This window comes from Mus caroli, unplaced genomic scaffold, assembly GCF_978045245.1.
Source record: "Mus caroli unplaced genomic scaffold, Mus_caroli_1 scaffold_14, whole genome shotgun sequence".
In the NCBI taxonomy this organism is placed as follows: domain Eukaryota; kingdom Metazoa; phylum Chordata; class Mammalia; order Rodentia; family Muridae; genus Mus; species Mus caroli.
In genome coordinates, this window is record NW_028227269.1 from 51,037,567 (window position 1) to 51,061,767 (window position 24,201).

Sequence of the window (24,201 nt, forward strand, 5' to 3'; positions counted from 1 at the left end):
GATTTGCCTAGAAAAAGGAGTCTTAATTCTCTGCATTTTTATTTTTCATTTCCCTTTCTTAATAAATAAGCTTCCACGTGTCGCTTATTGTCTCACTTTCTCCACTTTCTCTTTTTAAGCCATCTTTTCAGATTCCGAAGCCCCGTGAGATTCATTCCAAGCCTCATGTATAGAGTGTTCAAAGCTATCGGAACGTGGCTGCGGTTTCTCTTGTGCCCCTACTCCTGGGCCACACTGAATTCTCAGTTCTCTCAACAGTTATCTGCTGACTTTTCCTACTTCATGGTGTAGGATTGTTTTTATTAACCCGCTTCCCCTGCCTAGAATCCCATCAACGTCCTCTCAAATATCAGCTTTCCCAGCAAATGGTGCTTTTTATGTTTCTGTCCAAGGATGAATGCCATTCTTTTAGTTTGCATGTGTGTATTTGACTACTTCTTGCCTATGTAGTATGTAGAAGTGCTGGGGTAGGAGAGACAGAGATTGTCCCTATACAATTGTAATTCCTGAGGCTAAACGCAGTGCATCATATAAACATAAGATGTTTTACACATAGTTGCTTCTCAGTAGCGTCAGCTGATTTGAAATGAATCTTAATTCACTTTATTCACATTAATAGCTGTGGCTAAGTAACAATACTGGTACTTTACTTTGTATATTTCAGACAAGGTATGTATGTAGTCCTGTTGGCAGCCCTGGCTGGACCAGAACTCTGCCTGTCTCTATGTCTATCTTAAGATGAGTGTTTTACAAATCTAGTCTTTCTCAAGACATTTTCTCAAATAAGAGAAAAACGGCTGCCTACTACTTAAAGGTGACTTTGTCAGCTTGGGGTGGGAGCAAAAGTGATGAGCATCCATCTCGTCGTGACCCACGGACACACTGATGATGGGGTGGGCTTTGTGGCCGACTGCCTTACACAGCCAAGTGAATCTCGGTGACAGAGACTTATTTCTGTCCTGGAAGAAAGAAAACACGAGACTGGCCTGGTCAGGTTGGCTATCCATACTTCAGAAAATCTGGGAGAAGGGGCTGAGGAAGGATCATGATTTATGAAGCAGCGCAGCATTGCGATGGAAGATGCCATCGCAACACTGATGAGTGGCTGAGGGGAAAAGCATAATTTCCACACAGGCTATCTGAGTGAGGGGTGGGTGTAATCAGCCATGTGTCTGTGGGAGGACATTAAAACACGGAAAGGGGGAAAACGCCGTTAGCTCCAGGGTGAGCCTTTAAACTGTGGCAGTCTGTCCCAGCCTGCTTGTCAACATCTAGAAGATGAGTTTTTCCTTTCTAAATGTCAGTATGAATGGGCTCTGTGACAAGTGGTTATCAGAATAGAAGAGGAGGAAATGAAAGGGAAGGAGAAAAAGGGACCGTTTGTTAGGTCAGAATTGATGGGATCACACCTAACACAATTGCCTCTACCTCTGTTTTGTAAGATGCGACATGTAGCACGCAGATGTGTTAGTGTGACTAAAATTAGCCCCGTCGAGCAAGCAGGGAGTGGAAGGCTGTGTTCAAGCTTACGGTGGGTTCATGTAATCATGAGACTGATTCTCACATCATGGAATACAGACATGAGAGAAAGTTTCTTGAGGAGAGAGGGAACACACAAGCCCACTTAGTCAGACAGCTTTGACAGCTAGCACACCTTGACCCTTACTTTATCTGGCCTCAGGCATGCTTGGTTTGTGGGGAGTACCATCCTGGTTCTGAGCGGTGGCTGACTGTCTTCTGTCCACAGAGCACTCGTTTCCTTAGGCGTCCTTGTTTTGGCAACTATCTCCTTTGCCCAGTTCACACTCGGCACTGCCTGTTTACAAAAGCCCTGCCTGTGACTGCAGCCTGTGACATATACAATGGCTTCCAAATAGGGACTGGGTAGCAGACCTCACTTGGGAGTTAGGTCACCACCAACGAGTGAGCACCGAAGCTGCTGCACAGCCCTGCCAGCTTGGAGCAGCTGACACTGGCCTTTATCTTGTTTGGCTACAAGCGGAAAGCCAGGGTGGGGAGCGGAGGAGGAGGAGCCAGAGGCTTAATCCTGAAGGGACCTTAGGAACCAAGCAAGCATTTACAGTGAGTACAGTTGGTAGGTTCCCACTTTTCTGCTTCTGATTTAAGAGAGGGAAATTACAGGAGAAAGGAGATGGGCAATTTGAGGGCTGGACAGCTCGGGTCTTTGCGTTTTGATTTTCCCTAAGAAGGCCGCTCTCATCTAAACATATGCAAATGCATCCTGGGAACCTCAGGCTTCAACTCAAAAGTTTTTGGACTGCTAGAGAGCTACCAGTACCAGTCCTTATTAAGCAATCCGTGGTGCATTTTCTTCTGTCTTCACGGGATAGTAAGTAGAGTAAGGTAGGGAAAACTCTCACACAAATTCATGAGGAAAGACTTAAGGTTGCCACTTCTTTCTGCCTTTGTGCTTCATATAGTGCCTCTCCTTTAGTTGCACGGAAAAGGGTGGATTTGATGGATGCTATTTTTAACAGGCGCCTGGATAAAAGGAGGCATTATCTCTAATGCAGGGAAGGTGACCACAGACAAACAGTTGGTGATGGGAGGGAGGGAGAGGCCCTTGGGTTTCAAACGCTGATTGATCGGTCTTCTGTCTTCTTGGAGTCAGTTGCAGCTCGGTGGGTACCTGTATGCTCTTGGGCTGATGCTCTCACTTGTACTGTCGTGACCTGCTGTCTAGTGGCGTTTTCTTTTCTAACATCTCTGTGACTAGAAGGCCTCTTTTCCTTTATGAAGTGACTCACGAAGGAAAAGCATAGAACTTGCAGCACCTAGAAGTAGAAAATCGTGCCCCACTGTTTGTGTTGAAGTGGAATATGTTTCAAAAGTAACCAGGATAAGGGCAGGAAGCTCCACCCAAAGATCACTACCGTGGTCTCTGCGTGTCGAAGCTGTTGCCTTGAATTACATACGTTTATCTTTCCCATCGGATGTGAATTTTACGAAAACCAGGGAGCGTAGCCATGGCTGCTGCTCTGCTGCTATGTGAACTGTCAGAATTGAAAATCAAACGTTCATATTGATTGCTTCCCATGAACCATGTGATTGATTCACTTATAGCATGTCCCTTGCTTGCTAAGTGTTTGACACATGCACTCATTTCTCAGTGGCAAAAGTGTTGGTAAGGAAAAGTACACAACAGAAACTCAAGTGTGAGCTCAGTAAACCTCGCTTCATCGACATGCCCGGGGTACATGGAAAGTTCCTTCCGTTCAGTTGGAATAGTTGAACATTTGTCACAGGAAATCTTGCTTTGAAGTTTGCCTTTCAGGGCTTTCAGGGAGTAATGCACATTTGGTCCTCCCCAGACACCTTTCTGTCTAGTTTTCCTATTGTTTTGGGCCCCACACAAGAACCATGTCTATGTCACTAGTCTTGAGGGGACGATTGCTAGAGGGGAGCCCTTGTCATGTTCGTTCTTCTGGGAAAAATTATCAACGCTAACTATGCTTTAGAAATTATTTTTCTTAGTAATTTTTTTCCTATGAACTATGAGAAGCCAGTTGATTCTATCTGTGTGCTTTAGTGTAACAGAGAGCCAATATGTCGTAGTTACACATGATAAGAATAGAAAAGAAAGAGTAATGGCTGTGAAATCCCTGGATCTCTCACTGTGAGCAGCCTCAGATTCTTCTCCAGTCCGGTCCCTTCATTCTGCAGCTGAGGAAACTAAGTCTGAGAGGCACTGAGTGCCTGTCCTGTACTTACCTGTGTGTAGCCTGACAGCACATGTGGAAATGTGGGATAAGACAGATCTGCGATTGGGTGAGCTGAGTCTTGATACATCTCTAGTTTAAGGTAGGATATGAATCACTTGCTTTAGGAATCTGACGAAACTGCCCGTCAGTAAGTGCCATACAGGGTCTTGGGCACGTAGGTGACTCTGCATTTGAGGCAGCTCAGGGCACAGCAGCCCGACTCCTAGTTGACCTTTGGCACAGTCAAGTTTTCGAGACAATCATTGTTACATCAGTGCGTTCTCCATGTGTAACCAGTTTTACCACCCTGAACAAGAAGGCTTTACTAACCTTTGTTATCAGATTTATTTTTCTGAGACTGAGACTTGATATTTGTCCCCTAGAAAGCAGTGAACTGATTAATAATTTAGATGTGTTCGGGGAAGTCAGAGTCAGCACCTGTGTGATACTGGGGTATGGCTTGGGAAGCACGGAGGTAGCTCAGAAGGGATTGGAAGCCTTCTGTTAAAGTTTGTTATATTTGAGATTTTTATTAGATAAGGCTAGTATTGTTATCATTTAATAAATTTTAAACACAAGGTGGTTGAAAATCTGAGGGATGTATTTCTCCCTCCTGCCTGTCACCAGGCAGCTTCCTAAGGCAGGCACCAAAGGGGGCCAGCCAACTTAATGAGATGTGCTTGCCTTTTGCAAACCACCTTGCTTCCGAAGAGTCACTGATTAACTTTACTTAGCTCAATGCACTCCAGGCGTCCCAGCACTTGGGCGCTAGGAGCAAGATGATCAGAACTTTAAAGTCAGTTTTGAATACATAAGTCTGAGATGAGTGTGTGCTACATGGGTCCTTGTGAGGGTGGGGGAGGAGAGTGCGGGAGAGGGAGTGGGGAGGGGAGGGGATCAGAGAGCAGAGAGAAGAGGGAGAAACAAGGAAGCCAGGAGAGGGGTTGTAGAGCAGTGCCAGAAGAGTACTTAAAAAATGCGGAGTACCTACCCCACTCTTACCCACCCCACTCTTACCCACCCCACTCTTACCCACCCCACTCTTACCCACCCCACTCTCACGTACTTTGTCAGTTCTGTAGATCTAGTAGTTTTCCATGCTCATTAGGTGTGGACAGTTACAGGTTGGTCATGCTGGGAGCTGTCTTGATTTTTTTCCCCTTCTATATTGATAGATAAGAATAACTTTATTTTTGTTACAGTGTTGGCTGATTTTATTTATTTATTTATTTATTTATTTATTTATTTATTTATTTAACTTGAAACAAGTTAGAGTCATCTGGGAAGACAGAACCTCAATTGAGAAAATGCTTTGATCAGATTGTTCTGTGGGCAAGTCTTTCTCTCTCTCTTTTCTTTTCTTTTCTTTTCTTTTCTTTTCTTTTCTTTTCTTTTCTTTTCTTTTCTTTTCTTTTCTTTTCTTTCCTTCCTTCCTTCCTTCCTTCCTTCCTTCCTTCCTTCCTTCCTTCCTTCCTTCCTCTCTCTCTCTCTCTCTTTCTTTCTTTCTGCCATGTGTTATTGTACATTTTCTATTTTTAAAAAAATGATTATTTTATTTATTTACATGTCAAATGTTGTTCCCCTTTCCAGTCTCCCCTCTGCAAACCCCCGTCCTCTCTGTCTCCCTTTTGCCTCTAAGATGGTGTTCCCCCACCCACCCACTCCCGCCTCACCCCTCTAGCTTCTCCCTTCTCTGGGGCATTAAGCTTCCAGAGGACCCAGTGCCTCCCCTCCCACTCATGCCAGAGAAGGCAGTCCTCTGCTACATACATATTGGAGCCATGGACCCACCCGTGTATACCCTTTGGTTGGTGGTAGTCTTTTTCTTGAATAATGATTAATGTTGGGAGGGCTCAGTGCCCTATGGGTGGTACCACCCCTAGGCTGGTGATCCTGGGTTGTGTAAGAGAGCAGGGGGTGTGAAGCAAGCCTGTAAGCAGTACTCATCCATGGCCTCTGCTTCAATTCAGATCCTGCCTCCAGGTGCCTGGACTGAGTTCCTGCCCTGACTTCCTGTCATGGTAGACTATGACCTCTGAGGTGAAATAGCTCTTTCCTGCAGTTTCTGCCCCAGACTGCTTTGGTAACGGCCGTTGTTATAGCAAAACGGAAGCAAAGGCAGCTGCTAAGTGAATATTAAGAATCTGACAAAATGTGTGAGCTGCTTTCTGATAACCACATTAACTTTCTGAACTTTTGATCAGTTACTTGTCAGTAATGAAAGTATAACTTGAATGTACTAAACAAACAAGCAGACAAACAAAACCACCACCACAATGTGGTGGTGTAAAACACAAAGAAATCCATTAGCCTTGAATACAAGCTGTTCCCAGGGCTGAAATAGCACCCATTTATTATAAAACATAAGAGCCAAAAGGGTACTTTATGCTAGACAACTTTCAGAAGAGCACGATCGTTGTTAGTAACTAACCTTTATCCTCAAAAGCAAACTTAGTTCACCATGATATGCAGTTGCTAATCTCACCTTTTTACTGGTAACCCTTTTGCTATATATCAGAACAACTTATTACTCGTAAAATTTCAAATACCTCTGAAATTTTCAACATAACTGGATATTATATTAATGTAACCTGAGTGTGACATTAATTAATCAGTATTAATTAGAGCTTTATGGTATAATCTCTTTTTCAAGAAACTAACATTTTGGAATTGCTACATGTTATTTATATCTATCATCTCTGCCTGTCTGTCTGCTTGTGGAGCTATTATCTATGTATAACTGTCATCTATCCAAATCTTCAAAACAGACAATATCTGATACTAACACAGTGTGTTTGATAATTAGAACACCCTCCCTTTTTACTTCATGTATTGACTATGTTGGTTTTAGTCAAAATGATGTTTGGATGCGTACATTAGGAAAGCCCCTTTAATCATTGTTTTGACACAGTAGAAATTCGTTCTTTCCTTTCACATGTCAGCAGTACTGGCAGAAAGGCTCCTTGGTATCTTATGACCTACACTCATAGCTCTGTGCTTCACCATCCTCCCCTAAGAGCATCCCAGAGCATCTCCTGGCCTGATGTGGAGCTAGAGCCCCAGCCATGGAGTCCACCATAGAGACTGGAGTAACGGTGGAGAGCAGATGGGCCGGCAGGTGGCTTATTCTAGTTCAGCGGTCCCTTGAAACAGCTATCAGAATTTCTGCATAGCTATTACACTTCTCATTGGCTGAAACTTGGCTACCGGGCTACAGCTAGCTGCAAAGGAAATGGAGGACTCTAGTTCTAAATTCAGGACAGGAACATTCACAGTTAAATCTCAGTATTTGTTACTAAGGAAGTGGGAAAATGGATATTTGGAGAGACAGTATCACCATGCTTTGTGTTACTTACTGGGTCTTTCGACTAGAATGTATAAAATCAAAACCCCTCTTTCTGTTTTTGTTATGAGCAGTGGTTTCTTAATTTAGAACCTGGCTTTATTTAGAAACCCCGTTTCTTCTGCGAAGTATCGTTGCTTTATTTGGCAATCTAGTCTGACTTTGCTTTCCTATTTCCTTTTGCCTTTCAGCTGTTTTGGAAAGAAGTAAGGCTTAGATTTCTCCATGTTAACCATGAGCGTGACCCTTTCCCCACTGCGGTCCCAGGACCCAGACCCCATGGCGACTGATGCCTCGCCCATGGCCATCAACATGACACCTACCGTGGAGCAGGAGGAAGGAGAGGGAGAAGAGGCCGTGAAGGATGTGGATGCTGAGCAGCAGTATGGAAAGCCACCTCCACTCCACACAGCAGCTGACTGGAAGATTGTCCTGCACTTACCTGAGATTGAGACCTGGCTCCGGATGACCTCAGAGAGGGTCCGTGACCTAACCTACTCGGTCCAGCAGGATGCAGACAGCAAGCATGTGGATGTGCATCTAGTTCAGCTAAAGGTAAGGCAGGCTCTCTGGAAAGACGTCTAAAATTGCCTCTGGTATCTTGAGCCAGTCTCAGTTTTATAACTGTCAATGAGGAAGAGCCTGAGGTGGAACTATAGTAACATTTGAAAACATTACTCATGACGTTAACCAGATCGTTGTTCTTCTAATTTTACTACATTGCCAATTATCTAGAGTAAAACTGGCCTTTGAGTATAGAATGGAGATACAAGAAACAGGGTGGGTATTTTTGTTCCATGCCATAGAAATCAGTTGCAGAGAATTAAAGGATCTACAAACGATTCCGAAAGGCTTAACAAAAGACATCGAGCCATGATGGAGAGCAGGTCGTACCTTCTGCAGAAGCTGAGGCTGCCTGCCTTTGAAGCAAATGGTGGTTTCTTCCCTGGTGGGAAGGGCAATGTTCTCCTTGTAGAGCGTCTTTCATCCGAAGACAATGCATTATGCAGAAGAAAGGAGCTTTTTATAACCACTGGTCGAATGTCAGACGTTTTTCAAACGTCTGTGGCTTCTGGAGACCTTTTGAAGGTGTCACAGCACAGAGAAATGGGGGTGCTGGTGAGCATACAATTAAATGAGGGCTCCAGAAATATACACTGTGACTTCAACCCTGCCATAGTCTCTTCTCTCTCCCAGGTCCTTAAGGGGAAAATATATATTACATGTAGGTTTTGTCTAAACTTCAAGTTAGATGATACCCTAAGGAAGATTGTTTTACCTAAGCTGGTTCATAAAATAAAATAAAAGCCTAAGCAGATTCGTAGATCTTAACACTGAAGTGACTTACAGCCTTTAGCTACCATGGAAGCATGGTGAGCCGCCAAGAGACAGCCTGTTTCTATGCTTTGAGTGGATCTGGCTTAGCCTATTATCTGGCTTCACCTTTCACGTTTAGTGTGACAGATCATCTGCCAGATGTCTTGGTTACATTCCCACTGTTGTGATAAAGCACTGTGACCAAACACAACCTGGAGAGGAAATAGTTTACTCAGCTTACACCTGTCAGGTCTCAGTCCATCACTGAAAGAAGTCAGGACAAGACCTTAAGGCAGGAGCCTGGAGGCAGAGCTGATGCAGAAGCCAGAGAGGAATGCAGCTTACTGGCTTGCTCCAGATGGTGTGTTCAGGCTGCTTTCTTATAGCACACAGGACCTCCAGCTCAGGAATAGTATTATCCACAAAGGTCTGTGCCCGTCCTCATCAGTCCATAATTAAGAAAATGTCCTGCAGACTTACCTATAGCCTCATCTTATGAGACATTTTTCTCAATTGTGATTCCTTCTTTTCAGATAATTCTAGCTTGTGTCAAAGTGGCAAAACCTTACTAGGACACTAGGTTACTACATCAATGTTTAAGACAGGGAGGGAAAGAAGATTCAGAGGAGAGAAGGGAGGAGGGGAGGGGTAAGAAAGGAAGAGAGGGGAGCATGTGAGAAAAGGATCAGTGTAAGTCAGAGAGCCTCATGCCACCGATAGTTCTCTTGGGAAGATCTCAGCATGATGGCAGAGCTATGGCTGGAGGCAGACTCAGCAGAATGACAGCCCCCAATAGTGCCCTCCAAGGAGTATTGTGACTGGGATCCAGAAATAATTTATTCAGAGGAATAGTCCCTGGGCATCTTGGGGTGAGAGTAAACTAGAAGTTAGAGGACACTCCTTTGTACCGCTCTCTCCAGTGCTGATCTAGTGTGTGGCTTCCCTAAGTTGATACAGGATTGAGCTTGTAAGGCAAATCAGCTCTTATTCCACAAATCCTTCGCTTGTACACAGGAAGTTAGTTAAATGCTAGAAGTGAGGGGGGTAACACACCTACCGTTAGAAGACACAGCTAAAAACACTGTTAAAAATGCAAATGGTCTTAAAAATACTAACTTGTCATTAACTTCACTTAATTAGACTAATAGGGCTGGCAAGATGGCTCAGTGGGTAAGAGCACTGACTGCTCTTCTGAAGGTCCCGAGTTCAAATCCCAGCAACCACATGGTGGTTCACAACCACCGGTAATGAGATCTGATACCCTCTTCTGGTGCTGTCTGAAGATAGCTACAGTGTATTTATTTATAATAATAAATAAATCTTTGGGCCAGAGTGAGCAGGGACTGAGCAAGCAGGGTTGACCATAATGAGCAGAGGTCCTAAAATTCAATTCCCAACAACCACATGAAGACTCACAACCATCTGTACAGCTACAGTGTACTCATATACATAAAATAAATAAATAAATAAGTAAATCATAAGTCTTTTAAAAAAGAAAATAAAATAAAAAACAAGCAAACAAAAGACAAGGAAAAAATAATTATTTAAATTAATTATTTAGATGTAATTATTTAATTATCTAATGACCAAGAAAGTACATATGGAAACTTAAATTTTAACACAATAGGAATGTAAATTTTTTCGTGCCATTAATGTATAGTTGTATTTAGTGTTTGAAACATTATCTCTGGGGAGGTCTGCTTTCCCATTGTAGCTGTCTTTGTACTTTTAGAAAGGCTTCTTGTATCTGTCATTGCTCTATTTCAGGTGTGAGCCATCTTCCCCACTGAGAAAGGAACTGCAGGAGATGTAAAGTCAGGACAGTGGTCCTATGATACCAGACAATGACTGTTCAGTGATGAATTGGAACCGTCTACCTTCATTTTACTTTACGGCTTCTGTCAGCACTGTCTTTTTGTTGTTTCATCAAGTTACTTAGCTAAATTCTCTGTGATGTTCTCAAATGTGTGTAACAATGGAGCCCTTCTCCACTGAGCCCAAAGTCAGCAAACTCCAGTGTGTGTGGCCGCTACTGTGGTCTGCACGAAGGGCTTAGTTTTGGAATCCTGATATGCTTATATAAGTTTCTCCTTCATTATATAATATTTCTTTATTCAGTGGAATTTTGATACGTTTAAGTTTTTGAATATGTCATGTGGTACCAGGTTCAGCCTCCCTTCTCAGGGTGTGCAGGTGCCACCAGCAAACTGGGGGTCCACAGTCTGCATAAGTCAGATACTGTTCCAGGAGGGGGTGAAGTGGAGTGGGGCGGGAAGAAAAGAGAGTATGAAGCAGCTCTCTGAGACAATCCTGGCGTGTTCATATTTCTTTATTGGGGGTTTAGGGGTGGGTTTGAATTAATACACTTTGTTCAAGTCAACAAAAGGCTGTATAGTTTCTGGGGAAGGACATGAGAATATCCAGGGAGGGAAAGGGCACTAATTGCCTGAAGGATTCTGCTACTGAGATGCCTCGTTAGTGTGGCAAGGTATTCTAGGTGCTGAGTGGTCACTGATTAACTGGGACAAGCTGGTTGGGAGTCGCCTAGTTGAATGCTCTGAGGCAGGTATGGAACCAGGGAGGGGTTAGCCCTACCCCTGCAGGTCCCACGATGAGGTTCTAATCTCAGTTTTTTTCAGATTTCCCAAGCTCAACCTTGCCTGTTCCATGCCACTTCCTCTGGTGTCGTTGTACACGTGTCCTCCATGTCATGCTTTTGCATTCTACATACATTCAAAATGATAAAGAACGTAGCACAGGGTGTTAGTGGAGATTTAGCAGGACAGCCTTGTAAAGCAGCTTCTAGATGAGACTGCGGCAAAGCAGGGGTCAGATCCACCTTGGGTTCATGGTCTCAGCTTCATATTACTGCTTCGGTCCTTTAGTTGATTTATTAATTTACAGTGGAACGTAATTGTCAGGACGGGGGTGCCCGTGACCTTGAAGACCATCTGTGTGCAGAAACATGCCAGTTTTGTGCATCTATTCCAATGTTTCCCTAATGGTCCAAACCCAAGTTTCTTACCTGGTTACTCTGCTCATGTCTTAGTAGGAGTCTCAAGCTGAGGATGTCTGTTTGATTGCTCTGAGTGCTCCCCTACTTGTCCCAGTTATGGTAGAAGGACCACTCTTTGACTAGGCACACATACATGTCTATCAACAGGAAACACATCCCCCAGATGTGCCTCACTTCATTCACTGCTGTGTAACATTACTGAGCCAGCCTGGCCCTTACCTGCCTGGGTACTTAACGCCTGGGTACTTAACACCTGGACTACTCTTGCTCTCTTTTATCTTTTATCATCACCACTCTTGCAGCCTATTTCCCATTCAGTAGCCATTTTTAAAAACTGTCTATCAGGGTATGCCATTCTTCTGTTTTGGATCTCTTCCTTTGACTCTTTACTGCCTAAGTCTCTGGTGTGGTTCCTCCCATTCACCCTGATCGGTAAAGCCCCAGAGAATGTCAAGCTAGTTCTTGCCCTGTAGCTTTCCTTCTTCCTTTTGCCTAGAGACTATGTTACCCTGTATATGTTGCACAGCTGACTCTAGATCCTCACTGTTAGCCAGAGGCACAGTCAGGTTCCAACATCCACTCACAGAGGCCTGGAGGGGATCAGGCAGGGGTTGGGAAGAAGCAGGTGAGGCTTATTCTGTTTTTGATGAAGGGAACACACACACACACACACACACAATTGTCTACGCACCTCACACTGCCTTTACAGTACTTGCTTTAAGTCATTTTGACACTGTCTTCTCTGGCAAATATATTAATGTACATTTAAAAAAAAACTTCATTGAAAAAATGGTTTTGGAAAATGCTCACAGTGGCTTTAACCAGTGGTCATGTATTAAATTTTTAGATCATCAATTTCTGATGCCTACTCTTAAAACACCTACCTCCATCTCATAGACATTAGTCATTCTAATTTACTTTTTTTTTTATTATCTTATACAGTTACAGCATTTGTTTGCTTCTTGTGTCAGATATCTATTCTCTCTTATCCTTCTTGCTCAGGACAGAATAGGGTACTGAGTGTAGGATCAGTTCATATACAAGCCTAGATAGTTAAACCCAAGTCTTTATGACCATTGCCTCCTCTCCCCACAGGCAGGCTTGTTTTTAAAAACATATGGGAAGTGTGCTTGTTCCATTAAGACTGAATTCAGACAAAAACATTGGAGGAATTAAGACACAAATATGTTTGGGGTATTGTTCTCACACTGTTGGAGAATCTGTGAGTGTATCTAAAGTCTTGGATATACACGTTGCCTTGGGAACCTGACCAGAGATTCTATATATTTCATAGATGGATACGCTTGCCCAAACCCTTGCAATCCTTTTTTCTTTGGTTCATTAATTGGCAGTTATTTTGATCAGTAAATGTACTTTCAGGGGCCTAGTGGTCACTCAGTCAGTAAAGTGCTTGCTGTGAAAACAGGAGGACCTGAGTTCAGTCACCACGAGTCACATAAATCTTAGCACAGAGGTATGCACTTGCAATCCCAGTGCTAGGATACAGGACAGCCACAGACGCATCCCTGGGTGGTGCTGGTCAGACTGTGCAGCCTAATCCGTGAGCTCCAGGTCTCAGTTAGAGACCCTGCCTCTAAAAACAAGGTGGGAAACTTCTGAGGAACCCAAGAAGTGCATGTGCACATATATGAACATGACCACACATATGTGCACATACAAACACACAAAGTATATGTTCAGACATTTCACCCAGATGCTCATTTCCTTCCACCTGCCCCTGCCCCTTGTGATATCAGATCAAACACCAAGACTTTGCATCCCCAGCCTAATTCTCTAAAGGTGACTTTTGGTCATGGTGTTGGTCTTAAAGTTTCTCTCTCATATACTACTTGTCTTATTATTCTGTTGCTGTGAAGAGAACCAGGGCGCTAATTGTGGGATCAGTTCATACACAGGGCCAGATAGTTGAGTCCAAGTTTGAGTCCAAGGGGACCATGACCGTGGCACCTCTGATAAGGAAAGACATTTATTTGGGGCTGGCTTACAGGTCAGAGGTTTAGTCCATTGTCATTATGACAAGGAATGTGGGGGCGTGCAGGCAGACATGGCGCTGCAGAGTTAGCTGAGAGCTCTACATATAGATCCACAGGCAGCAGGAGGGGAGTCTGAGGCTGACTTGAGCACCTGAAACCCCAAAGCCCAGTAACATACTTCCTCCAGCAAGGCCACACCTCCTAATCCTGTCAATTAGTACTCCCTAATGTTCCAAGCCTTTAAATATATGAGCCTATGGGGGCCAATCGTATTCAAACCAACACACCACTCTCCTATCTCTCTTAGTTCCAAGTTCTCAGGAGGAAATTTCACTATAACCTCCAGATTGAGTTAATCATTATTACAAAGTTTTCACAGGGAAGTGATTGCTACTGAAAGCAGAAAAAAAAAATCTAACCTTAAAAAAAACAGTCACAGGAAATCTGACTTATACTAAATCCTTTCTCCATTGTTTTCAAACTGAACACACCGTCTGCCTATTTCACTTGCTACTTTCCAGACGTTCCCCGGTAAGAGGTGTGAGAAGCACTGGAAACAGTTACACGCCCCTCTGCATGTGTATCCACACGCCCAGGTCTGGAAGTTGTGTTGCACAAGACGATCTGGCCAAGAACCTTAAACATTGCAGTCTTAGATGAGACCTCGGCTGCATGAACGTGTTAGGTGCTAAGCAGGCACCTTCTCAGGGAGAATGCTGCCTGTATCCCTGAAGACAGGAGAGCAAAGATGTGGCAAGGCATAGACTAAGAGATGTAGCCTGTAAATAAACAGAAGCCTGGAAGTGACTTAATTGAAATCAGTTCCCAACTTTAAATTCTACTTTAAACTCCCACCATGTAAGACTTGTGCCTGAATCTTTGATATAGGCCTGATTTTCAAAGGTAGAACACTGGATAAAATCTGTTTATAGGACCTTCTGACTCAGATGCCTAAGACATCTGGGAGTTAATCCAGACACCCACTAACTCACAGCGGGGCTGGAGGGCCTGTTGGGAAAGGGCTGTGTCCTCTTCACAGCTGGGAATTAGCACATCAGGTGTGCCTGATGATCTAAAGATGGTGGAAATCTAGAGACAAGGGGCTGCTAGGAGAGGATTCATGATCATTGTGGGTCCAAGATGCTGTGCCCACAAAGGGAGTGCAGTGATGGGCTGTGGCACAGTGATCCAGCCCTGGAACAGACCTGTGGGTAATAACTAGGGAGAAGAGAAGGCTGAGCACATTGTGCTATTGGCCTCCTGACCTTCTGAGGTAGACTTGCCCCTGATTTGGGAGGTTCAGAGGGAGAAACATTCTCTTCTTTCTCTTATAGAAGAATAACAAGTAAGTTTTGACCAAGATGATGGTGGTTTGCCCAGAGGACAGCTATGGAGTCCAGGGTCCACTGCCTATGATCGTGAGCAGCAGCCAAGGTTGACTACTGAGGGCTTCTATCCAGGGCTCCAAATTCTTGGCATACACACGTCTGAGGACTACTAGCGTCAACAGTTGGGGGTTTGGAGGATTCTGATCTTAACATCTGTGTGACCCACACCATAGTCTGAAGCATCCAATTCCTAATACCTCTGAGTAAATACAGCATATCTTAAATGAGATTGAAGAGAATTTTTTTTTCTGGGAAAAATACACATTTTCCCTTTTGTCTTTTCAACCATTATTTTTTCCAGAGCAAAAAAATCTCATTTACCTAGCAAGATTTTGCTGAAAGGACCCAAATATAGCTGTCTCTTGTGAGACTATGCAGGGGCCTAGCAAACACAGGAGTGGATGCTCAACAGTCAGCTATTGGATGTATCACAGGGCTCCCAATGGAGAAGCTAGAGAAAGTACCCAAGGAGCTAAAGGGATCTGCAACCCTATAGTTGGAACAACATGATGAACTAACCAGTACCCCGGAGCTCTTGTCTCTAGCTGCATATGTATCGAAAGATGGCCTAGTCGGCCATCAATGGAAAGAGAGGCCCATTGGACTTGCAAACTTTATATGCCCCAATATAGGGGAATGCCAGGGCCAAAAGAATGGGAATGGGTGGGTAGGGAAGTGGGGGGCGCTATGGGGGACTTTTGGGATAGCATTGGAAATGTAATTGAGGAAAATATGTAATAAAAATATTAAAAATTAAAAAAAATCTCATTTACATTTAGCAGGTAGTGAAATGGATTTAGTCAGATAACTGAAACAATGCAGTTGGACAGAATTGTAGAGATAAAATATTTTGTAAAGTTTGGTTATAGATATATTCATGAACACATAATTGGTCATGGTGTACATTTATGTCTTTTTCTGAGCCAATATTAGAGGGGTTTAATAGTCACTGATTTAGGCCATTCTCAATTTTCCTCAATATCTATGGCCATTGTTCTTTATTCTGGGCTCACACTTAGATGGAGCATTCATTAAATCTCCACCATCAAAGGTGTATTCCCACATCTCAGGAGTTTAAAATAGGGATTGATTGGCAGAAATGAAGACTAATTTTAAATTTTTTCTCCTCAATCTTAGATTTTTCCCAACCTAGAATCTCTTTTTGATTGAGGTGTAATATGGTCTAAATATATCTTCCCAAAATTCATGTGTGGCATTCCTTAAGACGTATGGCTTTAGAGGTCCCCACCCTCCTGAGTGAGATGACTAACCTTAGAGGCTGGGCTGTCTCTTTTGCCATGTAAGGACACAGTGAGAACCTGCCGACTCCAGAGCAGGAAGTCCTCACCAGGTACAAATTTTGATGATGTCTCCTCATGAGCTTCCCAGCCTCCAACAGTGAAAAATGTCCTTCTTTATAAATTACTAAACAAAGCTGAAATCCGTCCAAGTGGTGATCGCTTAGGAGTGAGCTTTCTTTTCTGTTTTCATTTCATTCTTTTTTTTTTAATTTTAGAAAAGCACTCTAAAGTCTAGGCATTTTGCTTCTTCTTGTACATGGAGCCATAATTCGTAGGAAACGGGCTCCAGCCACTCAGGCCCCTTTTCATTAGTTCCCACCGAGTGGTTCTCTGGGTACCATGGGCTGCTGCTTCAGGTGAATCCCAGTGGCTTTCTCTCTGCTTCCTTTGTCTTCTGATCACTTTCCTTCACCCTTTGCAGGATGCTGTCTTGGTTCCTCAAGCACTCCCTGTGATCAGTATGTACATTCATTCTTTTGGCAAAGATCTCGCCCCAAACTTGCCTGTTTACAATGATGTCAGTGGCTTTCTGAGTGTTGGAGACTCTTCCAGTGTAGCTGAGATGACGGTTTTAGGACATTCCTCTGTGAACGGTGCCCATTCACTTGATGCCTACAGGACCATCTTGTGTATTTGATGAATGTGGTTGAAGGAACAAGTTCTTGTTTCCTAAAAGGCCAAGAGAACACATAGCGTGGACCCCTCCTTTTTTGTGTTTGCCATTTTGGCAGATTACTGGAAGATGGCTACTGGGACCAAAAGTTTGTTTATCCCTTTTTTCTTTCTTTCCTTTTTAATTTTTCTTTTGGAGATAGAATCTCATGTGGCTCAGGCGGGTTTCAACCTCACCAGGCTGAGGATGACTTTGAGTTCCACCCCCCTCATGTAATTCAGTTTCAGGCACAGACCATCACACTGGCAGGACTGTGATTCCATTACGTCGAATCAGTAGGAAGTTTTCACAATATCTAGTGTATAGGTCATGTGATAATATGTGATATTATTGACCAATAAACCTGTGCAGTACAGTAAGTTTGTAGATACTTTGTACAACTTAGCAGGCTTCATCAAAGTAATTTATATTTTTAAAGGAAAAGAAATGGAAAGTAGGGGACCAGAGACTCAAGGGCAGTTGCTGGCCCAGGACACACAAACCACTGGGTTCAACTGCTAGTGTGCAGAAGGCAGAGTTGAGGGCTGTTGATGCTTGAAAGGCCCAGCCTTATGGAAAACTCCATCTGGTTGAGTACTTATCTCCTCCATCCTCACTTCATGACCAATGCTGGAAGACATTGATGAACTGATTGGTGAAAGTATTTTCAGTGTGATTTGGAAATATATCCTAAGTTGCAGACATAGCACTTTTTTTTTTCAAACTATGTGTAAAATTCTTCGTAAAGACTTGAGCAAGGTGGGGCTGGAGAGATGGCTGAGAGAACTTGCTGCTCGTGCAGAGGACTGGGGTTCCGTTTCTACCATCCACATGGAAACTCACAACTGTCTGTAATCCCAATGCAGAAGATCCAATGCCCTCTGCTGGCCTCTCTGGGAACCAGGTATGTCCATGGTACACATGCATACATTCAGGCAAAACTTTCATACCTATAAAATAAAGATACATAAATCTTTAGTAAATTCTTGGGCCAGGCAACATGGAAGGCAACCCTGTTGGGTTTGGATGCACGTTGTTGTGGAGATGTTTGTGTATAAACCTTAGCCACATGGACGGATGCATTTAGACTCAGAATGAGAATGTTAATTATCAGGTGGTTCCAGAAACCTACCAGATGGTTGAGCTGTGTACCTTTAAATAGCAAGAGGAATATTGAAAAATGAATAGTATCACAGACTATAAAACTTAAAAGAAATCATTAAAACACATTAAAGAAAAATATTATCATAGAGACATTTGAAATTGAGACCAAGGAGGCGAGCCTGAAACTGGCATTTAACTAGGGACTGTTTCTGGGGATTGTTCCTTTCAAATGCTGGCTTAATTATAATTGAAGAACAACAGCCATCTATTTATGTGGTCTAAAGAGGGAAATGCTGGTTAGAATAGAAATGGCCTCCCACAGACTCATATGTTTGAATGCTTGGTCCATCGTGAGCGGCACCATTAGGAAGTTTGGCCTTGCTGGAGCAGGTGGGACCTTGTTGGAGGAAGTGTGTCACTGTGTGGGTGAGCTTTGAGGTCTTATGTGACCAGTGTGGCTCACAGTCACTTCAGCTGCCTGGGGGTCCTGATGTAGAAACTCTCAGCTTTTCCTCTAGCACCATTCTGCCTGGATGCTGCCATGCTTCTCACTATGATAATAGCCAAACCTCTGCAACTGCAAGCCAGCCCCACTTTCATGTTTTTCTTTGTTTGTAAGAGTTGCCATGGCTTATGGTGTCTTATCACAGCAATAGAAACCACAACTAAGACAGGCGGCCATTAGAAATGGGATATGAATTAACCCTTTCTTTGCCTGGAGAGCTTTTTGTTCAGTAGTACTTGCTGAATTCTTAATATATGTCAGGACTTTTTTTTTTTTTAATTCTTCACAACAACCTGCTCTTACAGATGAGGAAAATAAATCTCAGAAGTGCCTTGATCACTTCGACAGTCTTACCATGCTTTTTGTGCATGAAGCCCAACATTCCTTCTATCTTACTGCATTGGCCTCCTACCCCTCACATGCTGAGGTCTAAGAAACAGAATAGCTGTGACTGTGAGAGCCTGGTTCTCTTATACTAAACACTTACACTTGAATGGATATGATGGAGAGGGGTCGCTGTTTTCAAATGAAAAGGGTGAAATCAATGTGTGTTTTAATTTATCATAGATAGGAGGATGAACAGCTGGAAGTAGGGGTGCAAACGAAGTCTAGAGCCTCCCTGACTACGCATCTCATGGCTGCCTTGAGTCAAGAAGGAACTGGCTGCCCTCTGCTCAGCTCACCATTTGCCACCACTCTGACCATTCTACGCTCTTTACAAGTTCATATCCTAAAGGAAGGGGGCATCTGGTCGAATTAAACTACAATTCTGCTAGCCTGTGATTTCCTGATCCCTCGAGGTGGCTGGAACTGGAAATGAGAACATTAATGAGAAACACGAACAGTCCCACTGGCTTCCAGGGACAGCACATGACAGCCTTTGGTTCTTGCCTTTGGCTGCATAGCAGAATATTTCAGGAAGCTTTGAAAGTTATTGTCCTGGATATGCTGGGGATCAGCTGCCTCAGAACTTGGTTGTTAGTCACCCCAACACCCATCCTCATAGAGGTGTATGGCTCCAGTATACACCCAGAGCTGATGATCCTAGGAAATGTTTGAGGAGACAGTTTGTGTATCTCTTGCTTTTTGGTGCTTTCTCTTTCCCAAGCAACACAGCTGTGGATTTAAAGTCACTGTTTCTAGGAGAAATGGCTCCCATATGACTCCTTTATTAATTTTTTTTTTAGTTTTTTTTTTGTTTTTGTTTGTTTGTTTGTTTTTTGTTTTTGGTGACCTGACTAGTCTTATGTCAACTTGACACAAACTATAGTCGTCTGAAAGAAGGGAACCTCAATTGAGAAAATGCTTCTATAAGACAAAGATTTAGAGCCGGGCGTGGTGGCACACACCTTTAATCCCAGCACTTGGGAGGCAGAGACAGGCGGATTTCTGACTTCGAGGCCAGCCTGGTCTACAAAGTGAGTTCCAGGACAGCCAGGGCTATACAGAGAAACCCTGTCTCGAAAAACCAAAAAAAAAAAAAAAAAAAAGACAAAGATTTAGGGCATTTTCTTAAATAGTGATTGACAGGGAGGGCCTATCCTATCATGGGTGCTATCCATTCCTGGGTTAGCAGTCCTGAATTCTATAAGAAAGTAGGCTGAGCAAACCATGAGGAACAAGCCAGTAAGTAGTACCCTTCCATGGCCTTTGAATCAGCTCCTGCCTCCAGGTTCTTGCTCTGTTTGAGTTTCTGTCCCGACTTCCTTTGATGGTGGACTATGGTATGGAAGTACAAGCCAAATAAACTCCCTTTCCTCCCCACTTGCTTTTGTTTGTGGTGCTGTTTTATCACAGTGGTCATAACTACGACATAGTTATATATATAACTATGACAGAAGTTTGTACCAGGAGTGGGTATTGCTGTGACAGATATGACCATGCATTTGGGAAGAGTGTGGAAGGACTTTTGAAACTTTGGGGTAGAAAAGCCATTGAGCATTGAGAACTCAGTGTACTGTTCTGTAGGAACTTGGAAGATAAGAATTCTGAGAGCAGCCGGGAGGTGGTGGCACACGCCTTTAATCCCAGTACTCAGGAGGCAGAGGCAGTCGGATTTCTGAGTTCGAGGCCAGCCTGGTCTACAAAGTGAGTTCCAGGACAGCCAGGGCTACACAGAGAAACCCTGTCTCAAAAAAAACAAAAACAAAAACAAAACAAACAAACAAACAAACAAACAAACAAACAGAATTCTGAGAGCAGTGCAGATGATGGAGGCCTGACTCTTGAAGTTTCAGGGGTGGAGCAAAGACTCTACCGGGCCATTAGAGTTAAGCCTCCCCTTTGGGACAAGGGCCCTGGGTATGTCCCTACTCCCTGGACTCCCATACCTGCCCAGGGCGGATGGGCAGCAGGTTTTGTACGGTACATTTATTGATACGAATATGAAACATTGTAAAAAAAAGAATCTGTTGTATCTGGTTACCTGGAGCCGAAGAGTCCGTCGTGATCAACAAGAGACTGGCAACACTGAAATGAAACTTTTGAGTTCTATGATTGATAGAAGAGGGCCCTTTCTATTGTGGGTGGTGTGATCCTTGGGCTGGTGGTCCTGGTTGTTATAAGAACACAAGTTGAGCAAGCCATGAGGAGCAAGCAAGTAAGCAGCATCCCTCCATGGTCTCTGCATCAGCTCCTGCCTCCAGGTTCCAGCTCTGTTTGAGTTTCCATCCTTAGTTCTTTAATGATGGACCGTGGTTTGAAAGTGTAAGTCAAATAAACTTTTCTTTCCAACTTGTTTTTGGTCATGCTCTTTCATGACAGTGGTAGTATCTTTTACTAGGACACCCCATAAAGTCAGGAGAAACAAAAGTAGAGATGTCAGAAACATGCAGGCATTACCCTTTTTTGGTTAGAATATACAATCCTATGTTATTTATATTATATATTTTTAACTTTTTAAAGAGAAAAGGAGAAAGCTCACATTTTGCTCTCATTTATTGGTGTGGAAATCATCTTACACATGGGTCCAGACAAGAGGCAGCTTTCCTGTAGCCATACACGTTACATAAGAACGGCTCATTTTGAAGCTATGAATTTGTGACGTGTACCACACACAGAGTCTTATGGAGCCATTTCGTTCAAGAGATGAAGATGGTCTGAAAAAAGAGCGCTGCATCTGAAGGAGGGGCATTTTCTACACTGTAAAGAGGATGCTACATGACTGGGCTTGGGGCTGCACACTGGGAAGACAATGAAAACTAAACAGTCTCAGTGAAGTGTGGGCTTGATAGAACCATGACAATAGTATCTACAAAGGGAAAGCATAGATTAAAAATTTTTTTAAAAAAACCCAACCCTCATTCTTAGCATGAGTTTACAGGTGTGTACAGGGTGATTCGTATAGGAGAGAGATATGAGCTGCTTACAAGGCTGTTAAGTGACACCCTGGCTGGACTTGGGCTGAAAGGGTAGAAAGAAAAACAAAACACAAAACCCATCAAACAAAAAGCCCCATCACACTGAATAACAACCTGGGCTGAGCAGGGAATTGAGGGTAACAAACTTTTGCCGCCCCCACCAGTATCTTGTTGTTAGGGGCTGAGTAACGTGCACAAAGCAACAGTCTGGTATACATGGCTTCTGTGATTTATCATTATTTGAGTAAGAAATGTTTGCCAAATACATCATTAAATGGAAAAAGGAATGCTTGAAATACAGCATGAAGAGCGTTTATACTCTACTCCCGAGGACGAGAAATGGACCTGCCTCCCCAGCGGCCTTTGCCCAAACTGGAGCTTCTTACCATTTCCTCTTTGATTCAGCAACGGAATTTCTGTCGAAGCTCGCGCAGTGATCATCAAACACTGGTGTTACCAACGGCCTCCTTGCAACCCTTTACTGCTACAGAGGGAATGGCTACTGCCCCTGCTGAAGGAATCCATCTCCAAAATAATGAGAGCCAGGCCTCAGTGGCTCCATAAAAAGACAGCTTTCCCTGTCTCTAGTTCTTCAAACACCTGTGAAGGTGGTGTCCTTTCTGCACCTGTCTGTGCGTCTTCCTCAAAGCAACTCAGATTGAAGCGTTGTTTTAAGAAATATTTTAAGTACAGATCTTACCTCCCCCAGCTTCCCATGTTCCTCTCACGTAAAGTCGAGGTGCATGAATACACTCTCTGAAATGTCTTCAAAGTTTACCCTCAGCTGGCCTGGTGTTCCTTCTAACTTTTCTCTTTGGTACCTCTGAGAAGCCAGGGACCTTCAGAAACCCACGCCTCATAAGATTTTCCCTCTCCCTATAGAACTACCACGGTCTTTAGGCTGCACATCCTTTCTGTGACAGATGAAGTGCCTACTCATGAAACCATCTTGCAGGCCAAGCAGCTGAGACTCTGTGGGAGCTCCCCTACAGTCTCCTCAGTTGTCTGCTGTTGCATGGTCATGAGCAGTACTCCCAGCCGTGTCTTCAGGGGGTCTCCTTCCTTCCTTTCTGTAGCTATAGTCTTCCCTTGATAGTTGTGTCTTTGAAATAGGATTGGGGAAAATAATCAGCTTCTTAATAATAATCTTCTTCTAGTGACTTGGAGGAGAAGTACTGGCCATAAAAGCTCTGTTTGCAGTTTTAAAATTGTGAATATTTAGAGGTAAAACATTTTGTTATCATTGAGAATAGTTTACCTTAGAAGATATGAAAATATGGTGAGACATTGAAGCTGGGATTCCCTTTGCCCTGCTTCGTACAGACAAATGCAAGGTTTCTATACTCACACCCAGCAGAGCTTCGTCTCAAAGCTGGTGGACATCTGCTTGGTCATTTTCTGTGGCAGTGGAGGAGGGGGCTGGTTTCAAAAGCATTGGTTTAGCTTTTCCTACAGTTCTCTGGGCAGCTGTATATTTTTGTCTGTCATAAGACCATAAATAGGAATAAATATTTCATAACCATTTAGTGTGGTTTTCCTAAAATTCAATACGTCTTCTAAAAATGCAAGTCCATGGATGTCTTTCAGGTTGCTAGGACAAATCTATTAAAGCTCAGAACATAAAAATTTATAAAGACTGAGCATTTACTGTGTGTTTATGTAACAGAATTTTATGGCTTCTGCCTTTATTTTAAAAAAGCCAATGTGGTGCGTTTTAGTATTCATCCACCCTAAATTTTTTTATTTGGTATGTCATTTTCTTAACATTATTATAGTTGGCCCAAAGGACTCCTCCTTCAAACAGAAGCATGTTTAAGATGTTAATATTCTTTTCCTTACATAATGACAGCAAGCAGACACTGCAGAATGGATCATGTAGGCATGGAGACAAGCCTCACATCCATCGCTAACCCGGCAGTTACACAGAGGCAGCAGCTCCCGGAAACCCTCCCTGCCTCTGTCCAAACTGTTCATTGCCTCTACCTGTGTCTGAGGACCTGGTGACCTTATTTGCTTTTTCCTACACCATTTTCTAACCTTCCCATGCAACTCTTAAAGCTTTTTAGGGTCAAGTAAGTACTCTTATTTCTTTGTAAAAAAATGCAAATGCTTTTTTTCCCCCATACTCTAAATGACTGAGTTCCCATATAGTCATCTTAAAATTTTCCTTCTTAAGCCAGGCAGTGGTGGTGCACGCCTTTAATCTCAGCACTTGGGAGACAGAGGCAGGTGGATTTCTGAGTTTGAGGCCAGCCTGGTCTACAGAGTGAGTTCCAGGACAGCCAGGGATACACAGAGAAACCCTGTCTCGAAAAAACAAAAACAAAACAAAGCGAAACAAAATTTCCTTCTTCTTTTCCTATAAATGACATTAGCATACCATGGAAACCATAACTTCTAAATCATATTTCAGAGAAATAATAAAATATATTCATATGCACTATTAAATTAGCAAATAATTCACAGAAACTCAGGAGTTAGGAGTTGGCCAATGTAAACT

General features: G+C 43.2%; 1 protein-coding gene and 1 long non-coding RNA gene across 8 annotated transcripts in view; both read left to right on the top strand.

The window, feature by feature from the left end:
• Window positions 1-24,201, top strand: part of Akap6 (A-kinase anchoring protein 6) — a 435,939-nt gene that overhangs the window by 91,692 nt on the left and 320,046 nt on the right. For 5 of the 7 annotated variants that reach the window (XM_085830363.1, XM_029484603.2, XM_021179349.3 and 2 more), the window contains one exon: window positions 7,257-7,620. In XM_085830363.1, the coding sequence (XP_085686489.1) occupies window positions 7,291-7,620 (330 nt within the window). In that variant the 5' untranslated portion in view covers window positions 7,257-7,290. Of the gene's footprint in view, window positions 1-2,063; window positions 2,096-7,256; window positions 7,621-24,201 lie in introns of those variants that run through there. The other 2 variants (XM_029484607.2, XM_029484606.2) reach the window with 2 other exon arrangements.
• Window positions 15,535-20,749, top strand: LOC147001231 (uncharacterized). The gene is made up of 2 exons (XR_015045220.1): window positions 15,535-17,637; window positions 18,910-20,749. It is a non-coding gene; the product is annotated as an uncharacterized LOC147001231 (long non-coding RNA).